This window comes from Triticum urartu, chromosome 2, assembly GCF_003073215.2.
Source record: "Triticum urartu cultivar G1812 chromosome 2, Tu2.1, whole genome shotgun sequence".
In the NCBI taxonomy this organism is placed as follows: Eukaryota; Viridiplantae; Streptophyta; class Magnoliopsida; order Poales; family Poaceae; genus Triticum; species Triticum urartu.
The window spans coordinates 662,276,696-662,292,701 of record NC_053023.1 but is presented as its reverse complement, the minus strand read 5'-3'; the positions used below and the strand labels follow the sequence as shown (position 1 = coordinate 662,292,701).

Genomic DNA, 16,006 nt, shown 5'->3' with positions numbered 1-16,006 from the left:
CATTATCTTTAAATCAGCCATTAGATCATGAATATTTAATGGTTCATATATTGCTTAGGACTGCCTTACAAAATTTTTAGTATATACATAATGCTGAGTTTTCGATCTGATTTTCTTGAAAAATGTACATTCCCCCTTGCTCGTGACGTCATGAGTCATGCCCATTTTTATTAAATAAAAACTTCAACATTTTCCCTTTCAGCTGTGAATTGTGACATATTTCAGTCAGTTTTTGTAAACTGACAAGTTGGGCCAGCTTTTCGAGATGACACGACAGTTGCCCGAGGGGACAGCTCATGCATGCATTCATTGAGGACGATGAGTGTATCATGCAACTTCCCCCAAATTAACCAAACTCCATCAAATTGAGTGAAATATCATCAAATTATGCCGAGCAGCTGCGTGCGGCGCTGAATTGTCTACCCAACCAGCTGCCACATCACCCTGACGCGTGCATCTACCTTGTGAGTTTGAGAGAGAAAATAGAGATAAAAGTGGTCAGTGCCTTAGAGAGTAAAATGTGACAAGATTTTTAAAATCAAATGAAGCTGTTACAAGGCCAGAAAGTAGGAGGTAAAATGGGGCATATCCAAAAAACATCGTGTATGGCAAGAATTAGTTAGCTTTAATTCGACTAAACCCTCGTCAAGCAACAAAGTCAAATCAGTGCTTAACTGCATGCCATGCATGTTTTGTCTTCACATTGAGGACTGAGAAAGGTAAGTTAGGCAGTAGTTAAGTTGCCTTAATTAAGGTTGGACTGGAAGGTGTTGGGAAGGAGCATGTGTGCTACTACACATACTGTCAGAGGAAGGAGCATGAGTACATGATGTCTAATCCCATACTCCTACGTATAATATGAACATCGAAATATGAAGTCAGAGGAAAAACGCTCAAAGTAATGAACAGGAACATGTGTACTGCAATACTTAGACTGCGAGGTCAAAGTTTATAATGGCCGCGCTGTTGTTTATACTGTGATGAGTATCATCTGTTTGCATGTAACCAGTGAGTAGATGGGAAAAAACAAAGAACTTCCAACCCAACCCAAAATTAACGGAAGAGCGATTCGCCCTCCTCCTCCTTCTCAACGGGATCAGCAATGGCGCCGGCCTTCCCTGTCCCCTCTCACCTGCATCTTCACTGAGGCTTGAGGCTGGTAATAGTGGGGAGTAATTTATACTAGTGTCATGTATATGACACTAGTCTAAGTTACTATCTTCATAGTGCAAAGTAACATAATAGTAGTGTCATAGATGACTTTATTTATTACCTTATAGACTCATACTTTCTCGGAAAGCGCTACGTTACAGTAACATATTATGTTACTCTGAACACCTCTCTCCTCATTAACTATGTGCCACAAACAAAAATTTCTTGAAATGCGCTATGTTACTACCTAATACAACACCCAAAAATATAAAAGGTCTTCAAAAGCAACGTCTCCAAGAAGGGAACATCCAAAATCTTAAGTTTTCACCCTGAAGAAAGTCCACGCTCTCAAAACAATTCTTTTAGCAAGAAAATCATCAGACACAACCAATGAAGATCAGACCTTAGGTTTTCACCCTGAAAATCACGACTCGGCACTCGAGGAGTACCATCAAAAATGAAATCCGTCAGTGTTGCCGCCCCCACTTATCACTCGTGCTCCTGAGACTTATCTAACACCTGGCTGGCTCCATCGCCACCAAGGCTCCGTCCGTCTAGCTGATCCTCTCATCTCGGCCACCATGCCCTTTTTCATCAGTGTCTCCATCATGGAAATAGAGAAGCCGACATGTCCCAAGGTGTCATCAACCAATAGAGCTTCGCGCCACGCCCTCAGAACCTCGTAGGGTGATATGGACATGCACAACCAACTTCTGTCCGATCCAGATATCCTGAGCAAGATCTCAAGCAGCAGTTCCGGAACACATCGATGAATGTATCTGCACTGTATTGTGAGGAAAATTCCCACTAATAAACAAGGGTCAACTTTGCTAATCGTATTATATATTTCTCGTTAGAATACGAGCCGATTTTTCTCAAAATGTCTGATTTCTCCCGTTGAACACGACGTGGTTTTTCTTAAACTAAACATTAGGTCTGACATGTGTGTCATGCAGGGAGCTGCAATAATGGAGCGTCTCTTTAATTGGTACTCCATAATTCTTTATGCACCTTAGCCTCCTATAAATAACCGCCCGCCGGTTCACCCCATCGATCACACACAGGAAGCACACAGCTCCCTCCTCGGCAGCTCACACAAGAGTAACCACGTACGCGCTCGCATCATGGTGCACTACGATGAGAGTGAGGCCACCGCCAAATGCCACGGCGGCGACGAGGTGGCCGTGACGTTCACGTCCACCGTGGTGCCGGCGCTGCCGCTGCAGGAGCACCGCCTGCCGCTCTCCAACCTCGACCTCATCCTGCCCCCCATCGACGTCAGCGTCTTCTTCTGCTACGCCGCAGCTGGTACAGGTAGCCACCCCGCGCCGACCCTGAAGGCGGCGCTGGCCAAGGTGCTGGTGGCGTACTACCCGCTCGCCGGCGAGGTCGTGGCCAACGCCGCGGGGGAGCCGGAGCTGCTGTGCAGCGGCCGCGGCGTCGACTTCGCCGAGGCGGCCGCGGACGGCGTCGAGCTGCGGGAGCTGCGGCTCGGCCTGCCGGACGAGAGCGTCGAGGGGCTGGTGCCCAAGAAGAAGTCCGGGGTCATGAGCGTGCAGGTTCGGATCACTGCCATACGTACATGCTTCATGCATCGTGTTTGTTGCCTTGTTGGTGTACGTACGTCTAGCGTTCGTACGTACTGGCGCCAGCATCACCTCGCCACGTGAAGCTATTACCCAGAGTACTTTAGTGTTCAATTAAATCCATGTGCTGGTCAACTGCTTCCATCCTGTCGAACTCACCACCTCCAACTGCATCTTGTGTTACTACCTAAACCCGCATGACAGCGATTATTAATTTCTTCTTGTCACTGTTTTTTTTGAAACAATTCTGTCTTGTAACTGTGACACTGCATATTTTTAGTGGCCTTGCGTCATGGTTAGATCCGAGCGTACACTAACATGAACATACACACACTTGAACAGAATGTACAGCTCAATTAGGTACCTATTCATATTTTCCTTCATAATTGATTAGTTACTTATATTTACTGCTTGTTAATATGCAGCTTTGACTGCTAGTACTACCGAATTTCCGAATAAATATGTAATAGAGATGTAATTTTTTATGACAAATCGAAAAATGTGCTTCCAACAAGCCAACTTAAGTTGTTACTCGAATCCTTGTGGTTCTCAAAAATATTGTGGTTATGGGCATAGGCATTGGTAGTGGTTAAGATTTAAGAGTAGTAGAGTTAATAGTAGAAATTTTGTAAAGTTCACAACAAGTCAACAAGGCGCTACTCATGCATGCAGGTGACCAAGTTTAAGTGCGGCGGCGCCGTCGTCGGCTGCACGTTCGACCACCGTGTCTGCGACGCCTACTCCTTCAACATGTTCCTCGTCGCGTGGGCCGCCGCGGCCCGGGGCACGTCCATCCCGCTGCCCCCGTCCTTCAACCGTTCATTCCTCGCGCCGAGCAGCCCGCCTCCGTCGTGCACCGCCGGCACCCTCGCCGACCGCCTCTTCCTCCCCGTCAGCCTCGTGCCACCGCCGCCAGCCACAGCGGCACCACCCACAGCTTTCAACCGCATCTACCACGTGGCCGCCGCCGATGTCGCCGCGCTGCAGGCCTCGGCGGGACCCGGGCGCACGAAGCTGGAGGCGTTCACGGCCCACCTGTGGCAGCTCTACTCCAGGGCGGCGACGCCGCGGCAGGACTCGTGCTGCATGGGCGTCGTCGTCGACGGGCGCGGCCGCTTGTGCCCCGACGGCGCCATGAGGCCCTACTTCGGCAACGTGCTGACCATCCCCTACGGCGCGTTCGGCGCCGCCGACCTGCGCGACATGGCGCTCGCGGACGTGGCGGAGGACGTGCACCGATGGGTGGCGGAGGCGGCGACGGGCGAGCATTTCCAGGGGCTGGTCGACTGGGTGGAGGCGCAGCGACCCGAGCCCACGGTGGCGAGGGCTTACATAGGCGGCGGCGACGACGACGGCGGCGAGGGGGAGACGGCCTCGTGCGTGGTGTCGTCGGGACTGAGGCTCCCGTTCGGCGAGGTGGACTTCGGGTGGGGCCGTCCGGCGTTCGCGTCGTACCACTTCCCGTGGCCCGGCGGCGCCGGGTACGTGATGCCGATGCCGAGCGCGCGCGGGGGCGGGGACTGGGTGGTGTACGTCCACGCGGCGCCGGAGGTGGTGAAGGTGATGGAGGAGGAGCCGACGGTGTTCAGAGCCCCGGTGAGCAGCGACATATTCGGGTGACGGGATGCGCCGGCGGCCGGCGGTATGGATGTCTTCCCACGTGTGCGATCCAGATGCCTGCTTTGCGAGTTCCGCTGGTCATTATGTACAGCACAGTACGTGGCTATAGTACTATCACTTGTAATGTGCCGTTCTGTAGATGTAACTGGGGCTAACAGCGTGTGTCAAGGGTGATGTGTATGTGCATGATGGATGTATCAGACTATCAGTGTTGTTGTGTCTGGAGAAAATGAATGAACCAAATTGATCAGAATCTGAAAGCTGCAGTTTGGTCTGCTCTAATAAACCAGTAAATATCACCACATGCAAGTGCCAATATCAAACAAGTAAAAAGATAGGTAGTATCAACTTCGAAGATGATAAAATGCAGATGGTCGGCATCTATTAAACGAACAACACATCAGACGTAAATTTATTCATTGTTACCTACAATTCGCCAGCGGTGCCACAACACGGTCACAGGGCTAAATGACTTGAAAGATTTCATACAGATGACACAAACAGGACAAAGAACAAAAACTGGTCAGACAAATGAGAGCATGAATTCTTTCTCGTGGGAGCCACGGTCGTTCTTCAGTAATTAAATCTCAACAGATGAAATATCCTCGGTTGTTCTTCAAAACTCTCGCGGTGCACGCCAGTGAAGAAAGACAGATCCCGCAAACAGGAACTCATCCTACACTGTGGCGTCTGCCTCCTCCTCCTTCCTTTTCCAAGCCCACCTGGGACTGACCTCAATGAGCCGGTGCGGCATGAGCTGCTTCTCCTTCCGGGTTAGCTTTTTGTAGTTGCTAACTCTCAGTTTAGCGATCTTCGCTTCTTCCTCGGCCGTTGCTTCTCTAACCACCACCGTCAGTCTGCACCTAGGTCTCTCCCTGACGCCGCACCTCCCTTTGGCATGGTAAGACAACCTCTTAAGGTAAAGTCCTTTCCCCACAAAAGCCTCCTCTGCAATGTTCAGGAACAAGGGAGATGAACGCTATGAGGTTGAATTTATTGCAGAATTCAGGTGTAAATGTGTGTGCTTGGTTGCAAACTTGCCCACAATAAGTTTATCAGAATCCAATCCGTGGTTGTGAGCTGCGTTGGCACGAGCGGAATGGATCACCTAGACAGATTGGTAGGAAGAAGTTCTCATGTAAAATATAGACAGAGACTCTCGGCCTATCACCGGAAGCTGCAGAGTTACTCCCTCTATTCCGAATTACTCGTCACAGAAATGGATGTATCTAGATGTATTTTAGTTCTAGATACATCCATTTCTACGACGAGTAATTTGGAACAGAGGGAGTACTTGAGTAGGTAAGATTGACCGAATTAGCAAACCTGGTACAGAGTTTTTGCCGCCCTTTTAACTGTCACTTGCAGCTGCAAAAAGGCATCTTCAATACGCATTCCTCGAACCAGCTTGGCTACCAGATTCACCTTCTTGGGGTTCTAAAACAGCCAGGAAGATTCAGACTAATTAGAGACTGAATATCTCATGATGGTACTAGTAAAAGATTATTAGCAGTACACCAGTTCCGGAAGTCTGTTAGGCTGCCTTGATCTCTCTACATGCTCATTATTTCAGTGGTGTGAGATAAGCAAATGGTTTTCAATCAATACATAAACTAACCAATGAATAATACTCCCTCCGTCCGGAAATACTTGTCCGGGAAATGGATGTATCTAGATGTATTTTAGTTCTAGATACATCCATTTGTATCCATTTCTACGACAAATATTTCCGGACGGAGGGAGTAGCTACAAACACATTTTCAAATTGATGTTAAGAAACAAGTTAGTTTTTATTAAAAACAGGCATGTGTACATTGAAAGGTTTCCACTTTCCTTGTCACTAACAGTATGTTTGACACGTAACCATTGCAAATCTCAGGAACACAAATGTAACAATTGCAGATGATGATCCTCAAGCAGCTGAATGCATGACATTCTGCATACTGATTTGTTGTTTGCGACGTACCAAGCATGTGAACGCTTTCACCAACTACATGCATTTTGACAAAACAACACAGTGAAGGGAAGTTTTCAGGAAAATGCATACTATAAATGGCTGTCACAGAACTGAAGACATGTCCTTGATCAAACATTTTAGGATATCTGGAGCCTTGGAGAAATACAACTACTACTGAGCTCTTGCTTACGGCTTACCTGCTTGATATCCTTCTTGATAGCTTGGACTTTCAGCCGCTTAACTACTGCACCCTTTTTGTTGGTCTCTTCTGCATCCCCTAGTGGAGTTGTCAACGGAGAAGAAATGGGAACCATAGAATTATCTGCAGCAAGAAGGTTCCTAGTGGTCGATATTCCCTACAATGAAACACCAATTGACAATGTAAACACAAAGAGGCATGTCACTATGATGCATGAAGTCATAAATGTGATGAGAATGGTGTCAATATGATGTTCAGCATACTGACTTATGAAACTGCTTTTAAGAGCCCGCTCGATGTCAGTCAGTTGCAAACACACACTTAGTTATTATCAAAAAATGAACCAGTAGCATTGCAAAAACATGGTTGGATAAGAAACTGAAACATAGCACGAAAAGGTCATTACAGCATTGTGGAGCAGCTGATAGAAGTTCGTTGGAATTCCCCGGGAGGTAGAAGTGTGTGCTCTCAACAAACTTGCGCACTGGCCTACATGGTTATCGATCACACCCATTAGAAAGTCATCATCATCAAGAGTTGAACACACTCACTGCGCTCCTTACTGAAAAAAAACGGAAGTTACGAACTCTCCTGAGGAGCGAAGACTATATTAGTACGGCACAATGTATCATACTGAATCGGAGCTCGTCAAAAATGGATACAACCAAAGATACAAGGATCATAGTGACACACGGGCACATGTGTGTGTGTTCTGAATTTAACTAAAATAAGGCGCAAATAATAACTGAGACTATGTTGTTATATTAATTCTCCATTCAAAAAAAAAAACACAAGCAATTACACGGCTGCTCGTCTGTACTTCAGATGAGCATTCAGAATTTGAGATCATGATACGCGGGCATACAGATACAGCCAACAGTAGCGAAATGGAGACTATGGACAAACAGGCACACACCCAATCCAAATGGAGCACTCGCGCTACTGCTGCGGCAGCTGCTGCTATAGCTGACCGCCAACGCACGGCCACCCTGCTTCTCCGTGGCTGCCGCGCCGAGTCGGCGAAGAACGGCGCGAGCGCCCGCCGCCCGCCAGCCTACCATTGGCCAATAACCTGCGAGATTGCTCCACCCATCACATAAACCACACTAGAGATCAGACAGGAGGATCTAGATGGTGAGTATCGTCAGACCATAATTTGCAAGGTTAATTTGGGATCAAACAATCAATGGATGACCAGAGGCTCGTACCACAAGAACCAATGTCCGAGGTCACGGACGGTGTGGAGACGGCAGGGGATGAAGTAGAACGGGAACTGGCGGCGATGGCGGCGGGCGGCGGCGACGCGCGTGAGAGGCGCAGGGATTTGGCCAGGCCGGCGACGACAGTATCGCTGATGGTTTATCACGGACTAGGCCTCTAGATGGGCCGCTTTGGAATTGGCCTCGCTTGTGGCCACAAATGGCAACGGTTGCAACTTTTCCATTCCCCGGAGTTATTCAGAGGATCTGCTAGTTGACAGCCTCTGAGCCTCCCATTCCCCGAAATATTTTTAGAGGCTCCCAACAAGTGGTTTTTGGGAATTAATTTATGGTGTCTGGTGTCTGCTATCTGCTAGAGATACTCTTCTAAGTCTTAAACCGTCTGTATCTGTCCGGACTGAACTGTCCGGATTCATTTTGTCATCCAATATGATACCCATCGATAAGCAAATGGGCCAGATGTCCATTTTTCCGCAAATAAGAAGCAGGGGGCTTTGCAGAAGTCAAGACTGCCACCACGTAGGACTCCCACACCCTAGACCTAGTCAAATCCCCCTATTGGTCCACTTTTCTTCCACTTTGCCCCTTCTTCCCCTTGCTTTGCATCCGCTCCCTCCTTGTTCGACACCGCTGAAGTACCTTTTCGGGCACCACCTTGCATCGTAGGACGTCTGCAGCCCCCACCAACACACCTGCCCTCCTCCGCTATCCACCCGGGTACCCTTCGTAACCAAGTACACCCGACAAGTGTTCGATCAAATGTCATTGAGATTTTTTTGTTGAACTTCTTGTTACTTTATAGAGTAAAGCATGATGACGGGGTACTTGGTGATCGAGGATGAGTTGTTGTGCGATGCGTAGTTGGCCGTATATGCGGACTTTGTAGGCAGAAACTCAAGGTAGTCGATCTTTTGGTAGCGCGTGCATGCTTCGTTTCATGCGCAAAAAAAAACCCCGCATCCTACGACATGCACGTCATCCAGCAACGCAATGTGAAGTTGATATTGCATTGATGGCACGCTATCTGCAATTCCGTCATGAAGTTTTGCGGTGCGGTTGCATGAGTGAAGACAATGTGGCCATCGGGCTCGCCAATCATGGAGATCGTAAGTTTTGCTTCGTGTTGCTCTATAAGCTGGTTCATCATTTAATGTTGCTCTATATGTGAATACCCGAGGGCAGGCCATTCACGTTGTTGGATGGAGCTCAAGGACAACATGTGTGGTACAACGTATGCCGGCTCTAATTTAGTATTGTTGAATTCGGAAAACTTGTTGAACATCCGGTTGTCTCGGATGCATATGGTTATTGCGTGGTAACACTAAAGTAGGGGTATGAAGATTAAATCAGATAACTAGCATGGTCGACATAAATGTAAGAGCATTCGACTTATACGTAGAGGGACACCTAATGAAGTCGTTGGGAAAACTCTCTCAAGTCTCACCAAAAGCTCTGGAAAAACAGATTTTGGGTGCGCTGCAAATTGCAGGCATTGGCTATATATACACGTGCACATGTTGTCATCCTGGCCAGCTGATGACGAAACCCGGTTGCATTCAGCTGTTTCCTGGCTAGCTGAAGCCGTTGGATGCGCATGGGGTAGTGTTGGTGCACCTAAATAACAGCGTGTGCGTCTTGCAGCGCGGATCGATGTGCTGCGCAAGCCTTGCGTGCATGACCTGACATGGTAGTGGATGATCCCCACTCAGGTTGGACCCGATGACCGCTAGGTAGAATGTCTGCCTAGCCACTCCGCTAGCTAGTAGAGTGACGGGGACAGAACTCCTACATTTCGATGGATGTCCAGTAGGTACCGTCACGTTGCTGTGGGAGCTATGTAGCTGGGTTCTGTACATGGTTTGCCACGAGCGGACTAAAGAGAAAAAAAAATTTCTCTGTGCGCTTAATTTGTGTTAGCATAGCTAGTGACCAAGCTAGCGTCACATCTCACATGTTACTACTCTGAAGAAAGAGGTGCCACAGGGTTAATGCATGCACACCAAACAGAGACAGTGCACCAAGAGGCAGTAAATAAGGTCTTCCTCGCAATCAAATCAGGAGCCCAATCTATCTGGACAGTGTAATTCGCGCGACATCACATCGCAGGTCTTGAAAGGTTCAACACGGCAACGATCCGGTAAAACTTTCCCAGTCAAATCGGCCACAAATCAGTCACAAGCTCATCAGCAATGCTAACTTGTAATGACTGCATTGACGCTGCCGTGTGTGCTTCCGGTCAATGGAACGGTTGAGTGTGTGCGCCTCCACGATCCGATCGATCGAGCGCACATATATCCCATCGATTTGTCTCGCTAGCTGGGGCGAATGGAAGCTGGGAAGACGGAGACGGGAGCCGTCTACTCAAGGTCTAGTTGCCTGTCCCTGTCGATGGATGATGCTGATGCATATGCATGCGGATGGAGGAGATCTCTTTTCTTACCAATTGCTAGTGTCCAGGTGAAGCAAAAGGGTCTCCGGAACCACCCGTACTTGATCCCAGTTTCCTACGCCCGGAGAGGCAAACCCTAGCTTTCGCTCGCTGTGCCACCAACTCGATCAATCGATCGATCTCGATCAGCATTCAGTTCTGTGCATGCGCGCGCGCGAGGCAGGCGCGAATTTTACTATGCCATCTCTGAGAATCTAGGTACGGAGTACGTAGCAAACAAGCAGGCAGCGCTTTAGTTCTCTGAGGATCCGTCCCGTCGAGTTCCCGTCAATGCACGATACGCTCCACACGTCGTCGATCGGTGTTCTGTTCCGTCCGACGAGACGAGCTGTGCGTTACTCAGGTGGTATACAGCAATGATGGCCGGCCAAGAAGGAATATAGTATGCACCAACAAGCCGGAGTCGCCATTGCCGAGTGCATGATCGATTGCTACGTCCCGTACGTGTTGCTGCTTGCCAATGTGACAAGTGGCGAATCAAGTGTCCGATATCGAGTGGTTGGCCGGCCGCTTCGGCTCGGCCATCCGCATCCAAGGCCCGAACTGAGATGGAGTGGAGGCGGCCGATCTGCGTGGTAAACAGCGCCATGATACGGACTTCGGGTGTGTTGTAGATAGTGCTAGGCCAACTAACCTGCTCGATCAAGTCTTTTTCTCCCATGGAGTGGAGAACACCCGTTCGACCGAGGGACTCTGGTCTCTCTCTCCCGGTTGCTGCGAGAGGGAAAGAACCTAGGCAAGGGACCCTGCCGATCGAGCTTTACATTGGCGAGGGAGAAAACGTCGGTGGGCTGCAGCAGCCCGTACATTGGGACCGTAGTGGATCTAGGGTTTCTTCGGCAGACCACGACCGTTTTGGTTTCTGTCATGCTTTGCTCACTCTCTCGTCTCCCTTTCGTGAATCACCTTGAAAATCGCCGTCGCTTTTACCACGCCGCCTTCCCTTCCTGCATACACCAATTAACAATCATGTCCCGTGGGAACTAATTTGACTTTTTACGTTCTCACCTTTTCGCTGAAAAGGTAAACGCACACTAAACTAATCGCAGGGGCACCCGAACGGTGTTCGACCGGATCCCTCAAGTAGCGTAGCTTGATTCCTAAACTAGGCTTTGACATCGTCGCTGAATATTCTTATCCATCAGAGCAACTCCCTCTCTTGGTATTGTCCCCGTACGTAGTGATCACTGGTTAGCAAAGTCAGTTTGGTGCAAATACTTGGTCGTTTGACCAAATAATCGCTCATGCGTGTAAGACCATCTCGAAAAACTACACACAGGTTAAATACCACATCGACACGGTTTTTTTTTACCCCATGTGCAGGCGTGTGTCTTTGATGTGTGAAGAGCACATCAGTGCCAGGGCAGATATCTTAGAACATCTATAGCGGAAACTTTATAATTTAGCCCCTTAATATGCCTCCTCAAACTTAAACTCTTCAAATTTGAGGAGTTAAAAAAAGTGGTTCCATTTTTTGCGGGAGAAAAAAAAGTGGTTCCTAACCGAACTCCTAAATTTAACTGTCTAAAGTTTTTTCCACACAAATTTAAACATAGGTAGCAAAATTTGATTTAAACTACATTGCATAACAAAAATTTGAACTAGTCATTTGAGTGAGACAAAAACTAAAAAAATATGGTCTTATTCCTTCGCAAGCGTCTCCCAATCCATGCCATCGCCGGACCCGGAACTGGAGTCGCTGGAGCAAAGGTCGGTGACCTCCCCACTAGACGGCCTGGCCTCCTCGGCACCCTTCTTGTACAGCTCGAGGACCCTAAGCTCCTCAACGACGAGCTCTGGATGATTCCGAGGGAGCTCGGCCATGTACGCCTCGTCGATCCGCCCCAAGGCCTCTCGATTCTCCCGCACATCGCGGCGGAAGACTACTCGGGGGTCGATGGCGACGAACTATGGAACTATTGCTCCGAGGGGGAAGTTTATCTTCGCCCGGCTACCGTGGAGGCGGACCGCCTGCAGGTCGTAGGCTCTCACCGGTCGCCGCCTACTTTGCCGACTGGAAGGAGCCGATCCAGTACCGACGGCCCTGTCTGAATCTATTATCTCAGAAACCCACGTCCCCCATGATCATTGCCGCACGCCATGGTACTTCTTCTTCGGCGGTGCCAGAAGGGCGGGGCTCATCGGTGTGTTCTCGGGGCGGCTGCGTGCTTAGAAATGTCGGCTGCAACTCCTGATCTGCAGCCAAGCTGGGGAGAGTGAAGGGCATGGGGGAAGCAAAATATTATCTTGAGAACGAGCTACGATCGAGTGCATATAAGTGGCGGCTGACGCGGGGAGTAAATCTTTTGAGGAGTTAAAGCGCATAATGGATCGGCTCGGCCCGTTTTAACTCCTCAACCTGAAACCGATTTTTTCTAGAAGTTAACCGGTTTTATGAGATCTGCTAGAGATGCTCTTAGACACCGTAAATCAAAATAGACCATTGTCCACATGTATGCTCCCTAGCTAGTGTTTCCACATATCATTGTGTTGTGTGGAGCCACACTGGCAGTTCATATAGAGTACACGGCTTTAGGGTATCCTAAAGATAAGCTAGGATAAGAAATCCTATAGCAATGGGCCAATATATACTAACATTATCCTCGTATGTCCCAAACCAACCGTCCTCAAAGAAATAATATCTTAGCAAGTATATGTGTTACTGTCTTTTATATATGCAAACAAAAGCTCATCAGTATGTTATCTTCATCTTGGTAGTTTTAGTAGCTAGACAGTGAACTTAAGCAGTCATTTCTCATCTAAAACAAAAGGGTAACGCCACCCGAACCACTAAACCAGACAAATGCCACCAAACTCACATTGCTGAAAATGGTAGGCCAGTGTAGATTACATGGAGTAGTTAACTCATAGAAAGGATTGATTTTCCCGAACAGGAACTGTGAATGGTGATTAACTCATTAACATCGCATTACGCGTGCAGTACACGTGCTCTGACGTAGTTTACCTAACCCCTTCCCTTTAAATAGCAGCACCACATCTCGTCTCGACTTCAGACATGCACTCATCTCTCGTGATACCTACAACACGAACGCACACGTACGGCGCACACCATGGTGAAGGAAACCACCGAAGCGCACGGCGGCGAGGTGACCATCATGTCTGCGACGACGGTGGCGCCGGCGCTGCCGCTGCAGGAGCACCGCCTGCCGCTGTCTAACCTGGACCTCCTCCTGCCGCCCATCGACGTCGGCGTCTTCTTCTGCTACCTCCACCCGGCGCCCACCGCGGCCGCCCTCAAGGAGGCGCTCGCCAAGGTGCTGGTGGCGTACTACCCGCTCGCGGGAGAGGTTATGGCCAACGGTGATGGCGAGCCGGAGCTGCTGTGCAACTGCCGCGGCGTCGACTTCACCGAGGCTAGCGCCGGCGACACCGAGCTGCGGGAGCTTCGGCTGGGCATTGTGGACGAGGGCGTCGACAAGCTTGTTCCCTCCAAGATGGCCGGCGTCATATCTGTTCAGGTAGTACTATGATCATCATTGTAGAATCATTAGCTCCAGAAAAAAGTAATGCACAGGTCCACGTGAAAAACAGCTGAAGATAAGCCCCACGTGGAGCAGGTCATTCACGCGTTAGGCCCAAGGCACCACCGTGGCAGCCTTCTGTATTATAGGAGTACACTACTAGTATATGGACAAGATAATAAGATGCTCTCATATGAAAATCCAATATAAATCCAAAAAAAAGATGATCTCATATGAGAAATTATAGACAAGATAATAAGATGCTCTAAAGATTCTTTTTCCAGCCATAATATATATGATGTTCTTTTGTCGAAAATGCTAAACGTATGGATCATTACCGCCGTTTTACGGTCTTTTGTTATCTAGACACGTTATATATCCCCATAACTTTTACTAATTCCGTTGCGTGCTACATATGCACGCACCTGCAGGTCACAAAGTTTAAGTGCGGCGGCGCCGTCGTCGGCTGCACTTTCGACCACCGGGTCTGCGACGCCTACTCCTTCAACATGTTCCTCGTCGCATGGGCGGCCACGTCCCGTGGTGGCTCCGTACCACCGGCGCCGACCTTCCGCCGCTCCCTAGTGTCCCCGCGCGACCCATCGCCGCGTACGTATGCCACCAACGCCCTGATCGACCGCCTTTTCTCCCCTCTTAGCTCAGCGTCGCCACCCCCTCCGGCCACCGTTGCCGCCACCGCTGTCAACCGCATCTACCGTATAGCCGCTGCCGACGTCGCGGCGCTGCAGGTCACGGCCGGGCCAGGACGCACGAAGCTTGAGGCATTCACGGCTCACCTGTGGCAACTCTGCTCTATGTCGGGCTCAGCACATCAGCGTCTGTGCTGCATGGGCATGGTCGTGGACGGGCGCGCCCGCATGTCACCGGACGGCGCCATGAAGGCCTACTTCGGTAACGTGCTGACCATAACTTACGGTGTCAACAGCATCGACGACCTTCGTCGTCGCATGGCGCTCGCCGACGTGGCGGACGACGTGCACCGGTGGGTGCGTGAGGCCGCGACGGACGAGCACTTCCGGGGCTTGATCGACTGGGTGGAGGCGCTGCGGCCCAAACCGGCCGCGGCCAGGGCGTACCTGGGCGGCACCGGCGGCACCAAGGCGACGGCGTGCATCGTGTCGTCGGGCATGGGTTTTCCGGTCCGGGAGATCAACTTTGGGACGGGCCTGCCGGCGTTCGCTTCGTACCACTTCCCGTGGCCCGCCGGCGCGGCATACGTGATGCCGATGCCGAGTGCGCGCGACGACGGGGAATGGGTGGTGTACGTGCATGCAGCGCCGGAGCTGGTGAAGGTGATGGAGGAGGAGCCGACTGTTTTCAAAGTTCTCGAGAACAGCTACGTGTTCGGATGAAGGACAGTTGTGGTGCCTGTTATTTAGAGTTTGTGTACGTACGTACGTACTGTAATACCACCAACTAGATCGTTGCTGGTATATATATATATATACCCCAGATAATTTATCTATGTGTGTGTGTGTGTGTGTAAAAGTTGTTGCTCTACAAGGCCTTTTGTGTGTAAAAATAATGTAAAAACGTGTGATTGCTAACTAGGTATTTAAGTGTCATCTATTTTGACACACTATAGCTAGTTAACTTGCTCCATCAGATGTGATCGATCATCGAATCGAATATAAGAGTGATAAAATAGAGGATTTGGTCAGAGAGGGACATGTGATCGCTCATAAATGTCATCTGTTTTCACTCACCATTTAGTTAATTAGCTTGTTCCTTCGGATGGGATCGATCATCAGTCGATATATAATATCGGGTGATAAAATAGCGCATTTGGTCAGAATGGAAGTATGATTGCTTATAATGTGTCACCTGCTTTTGTGGCAAATTTGACAATTTTAACCTTTGAATGAAATCATTTCACAAAATGAACTGCCCTTAAAAAAATTCACTCAAATGACCTTTTTGAGTGGCGCCCGATACGAAGACGCCACACGACACTGTGTAACGCCTGACTGACAGGCGTTGCACGCCTAGCCAGCGTCACACCCGTGTGATCCGAAAATTACTACGTCAGTGTGCAGCGCCTGAGAGCTAGGCGCCACACTATACATGTAGCGCCTAGCTTCTAGGCTCTGCACATTGATTTAGTAATTTTTAGTCAGTCTAGGGTGGGACGCTGTCCAGGCGTTGAAAGGATCGATATGGTTGACTAGAGGGGGGTGAATAGGCAACTAACAATTTTTAGCTTTTCTTTAGCAATTTAAACTTTGCATCAAAGTAGGTTGTCTAGATATGCAACTAGGTGAGCAACCTATATGATGCAACACGGATAGGAACACAAGCAAGCAAGATATATGAAACAAAT

At 49.3% G+C, this 16,006-nt stretch overlaps 3 protein-coding genes and 1 long non-coding RNA gene across 4 annotated transcripts; 2 read left to right on the top strand and 2 right to left on the bottom strand.

Moving 5' to 3' along the window:
• Window positions 1-2,214: 2,214 nt before the first annotated feature.
• Window positions 2,215-4,611, top strand: LOC125533932 (coniferyl alcohol acyltransferase-like). The gene is made up of 2 exons (XM_048697257.1): window positions 2,215-2,711; window positions 3,411-4,611. The coding sequence occupies exons 1-2, from the start codon at window positions 2,277-2,279 to the stop codon at window positions 4,356-4,358; spliced, it is 1,383 nt and encodes a 460-aa protein (XP_048553214.1). The 5' UTR covers window positions 2,215-2,276; the 3' UTR covers window positions 4,359-4,611.
• A 107-nt stretch (window positions 4,612-4,718) lies between these two features.
• Window positions 4,719-6,917, bottom strand: LOC125537725 (50S ribosomal protein L22-like). The gene is made up of 5 exons (XM_048701044.1): window positions 6,894-6,917; window positions 6,513-6,671; window positions 5,685-5,795; window positions 5,400-5,466; window positions 4,719-5,306 (listed from the first exon to the last, which is right to left on the bottom strand). Exons 1-5 carry the CDS (start codon window positions 6,915-6,917, stop codon window positions 5,035-5,037), a joined length of 633 nt encoding a protein of 210 aa, XP_048557001.1. The 3' UTR covers window positions 4,719-5,034.
• On the bottom strand, window positions 6,916-7,889 carry LOC125533931. The gene is made up of 3 exons (XR_007294386.1): window positions 7,723-7,889; window positions 7,431-7,586; window positions 6,916-7,003 (listed from the first exon to the last, which is right to left on the bottom strand). It is a non-coding gene; the product is annotated as an uncharacterized LOC125533931 (long non-coding RNA).
• A 5,294-nt stretch (window positions 7,890-13,183) lies between these two features.
• On the top strand, window positions 13,184-15,346 carry LOC125533930 (coniferyl alcohol acyltransferase-like). The gene is made up of 2 exons (XM_048697256.1): window positions 13,184-13,662; window positions 14,097-15,346. The coding sequence occupies exons 1-2, from the start codon at window positions 13,255-13,257 to the stop codon at window positions 15,036-15,038; spliced, it is 1,350 nt and encodes a 449-aa protein (XP_048553213.1). The 5' UTR covers window positions 13,184-13,254; the 3' UTR covers window positions 15,039-15,346.
• The last annotated feature ends 660 nt before the right edge of the window (window positions 15,347-16,006 follow it).

What these genes read in the sequence shown, in the direction of transcription:
- LOC125533932 (XM_048697257.1), top strand. Translation starts at nt 2,277, where the DNA reads ATGGTGCACTACGATGAGAGTGAGGCCACCGCCAAATGCCACGGCGGC. An exon ending in CCGGGGTCATGAGCGTGCAG is followed by an intron (nt 2,712 to 3,410) that starts GTTCGGATCACT and finishes TCATGCATGCAG; the next exon opens with GTGACCAAGTTTAAGTGCGG.
- LOC125537725 (XM_048701044.1), bottom strand. Translation starts at nt 6,917, where the DNA reads ATGACCTTTTCGTGCTATGTTTCA. An exon ending in CCTTTTCGTGCTATGTTTCA is followed by an intron (nt 6,672 to 6,893) that starts GTTTCTTATCCA and finishes GTTTCATTGTAG; the next exon opens with GGAATATCGACCACTAGGAA. An exon ending in CGGCAAAAACTCTGTACCAG is followed by an intron (nt 5,467 to 5,684) that starts GTTTGCTAATTC and finishes CAATCTGTCTAG; the next exon opens with GTGATCCATTCCGCTCGTGC.
- LOC125533930 (XM_048697256.1), top strand. Translation starts at nt 13,255, where the DNA reads ATGGTGAAGGAAACCACCGAAGCGCACGGCGGCGAGGTGACCATCATG. An exon ending in CCGGCGTCATATCTGTTCAG is followed by an intron (nt 13,663 to 14,096) that starts GTAGTACTATGA and finishes ACGCACCTGCAG; the next exon opens with GTCACAAAGTTTAAGTGCGG.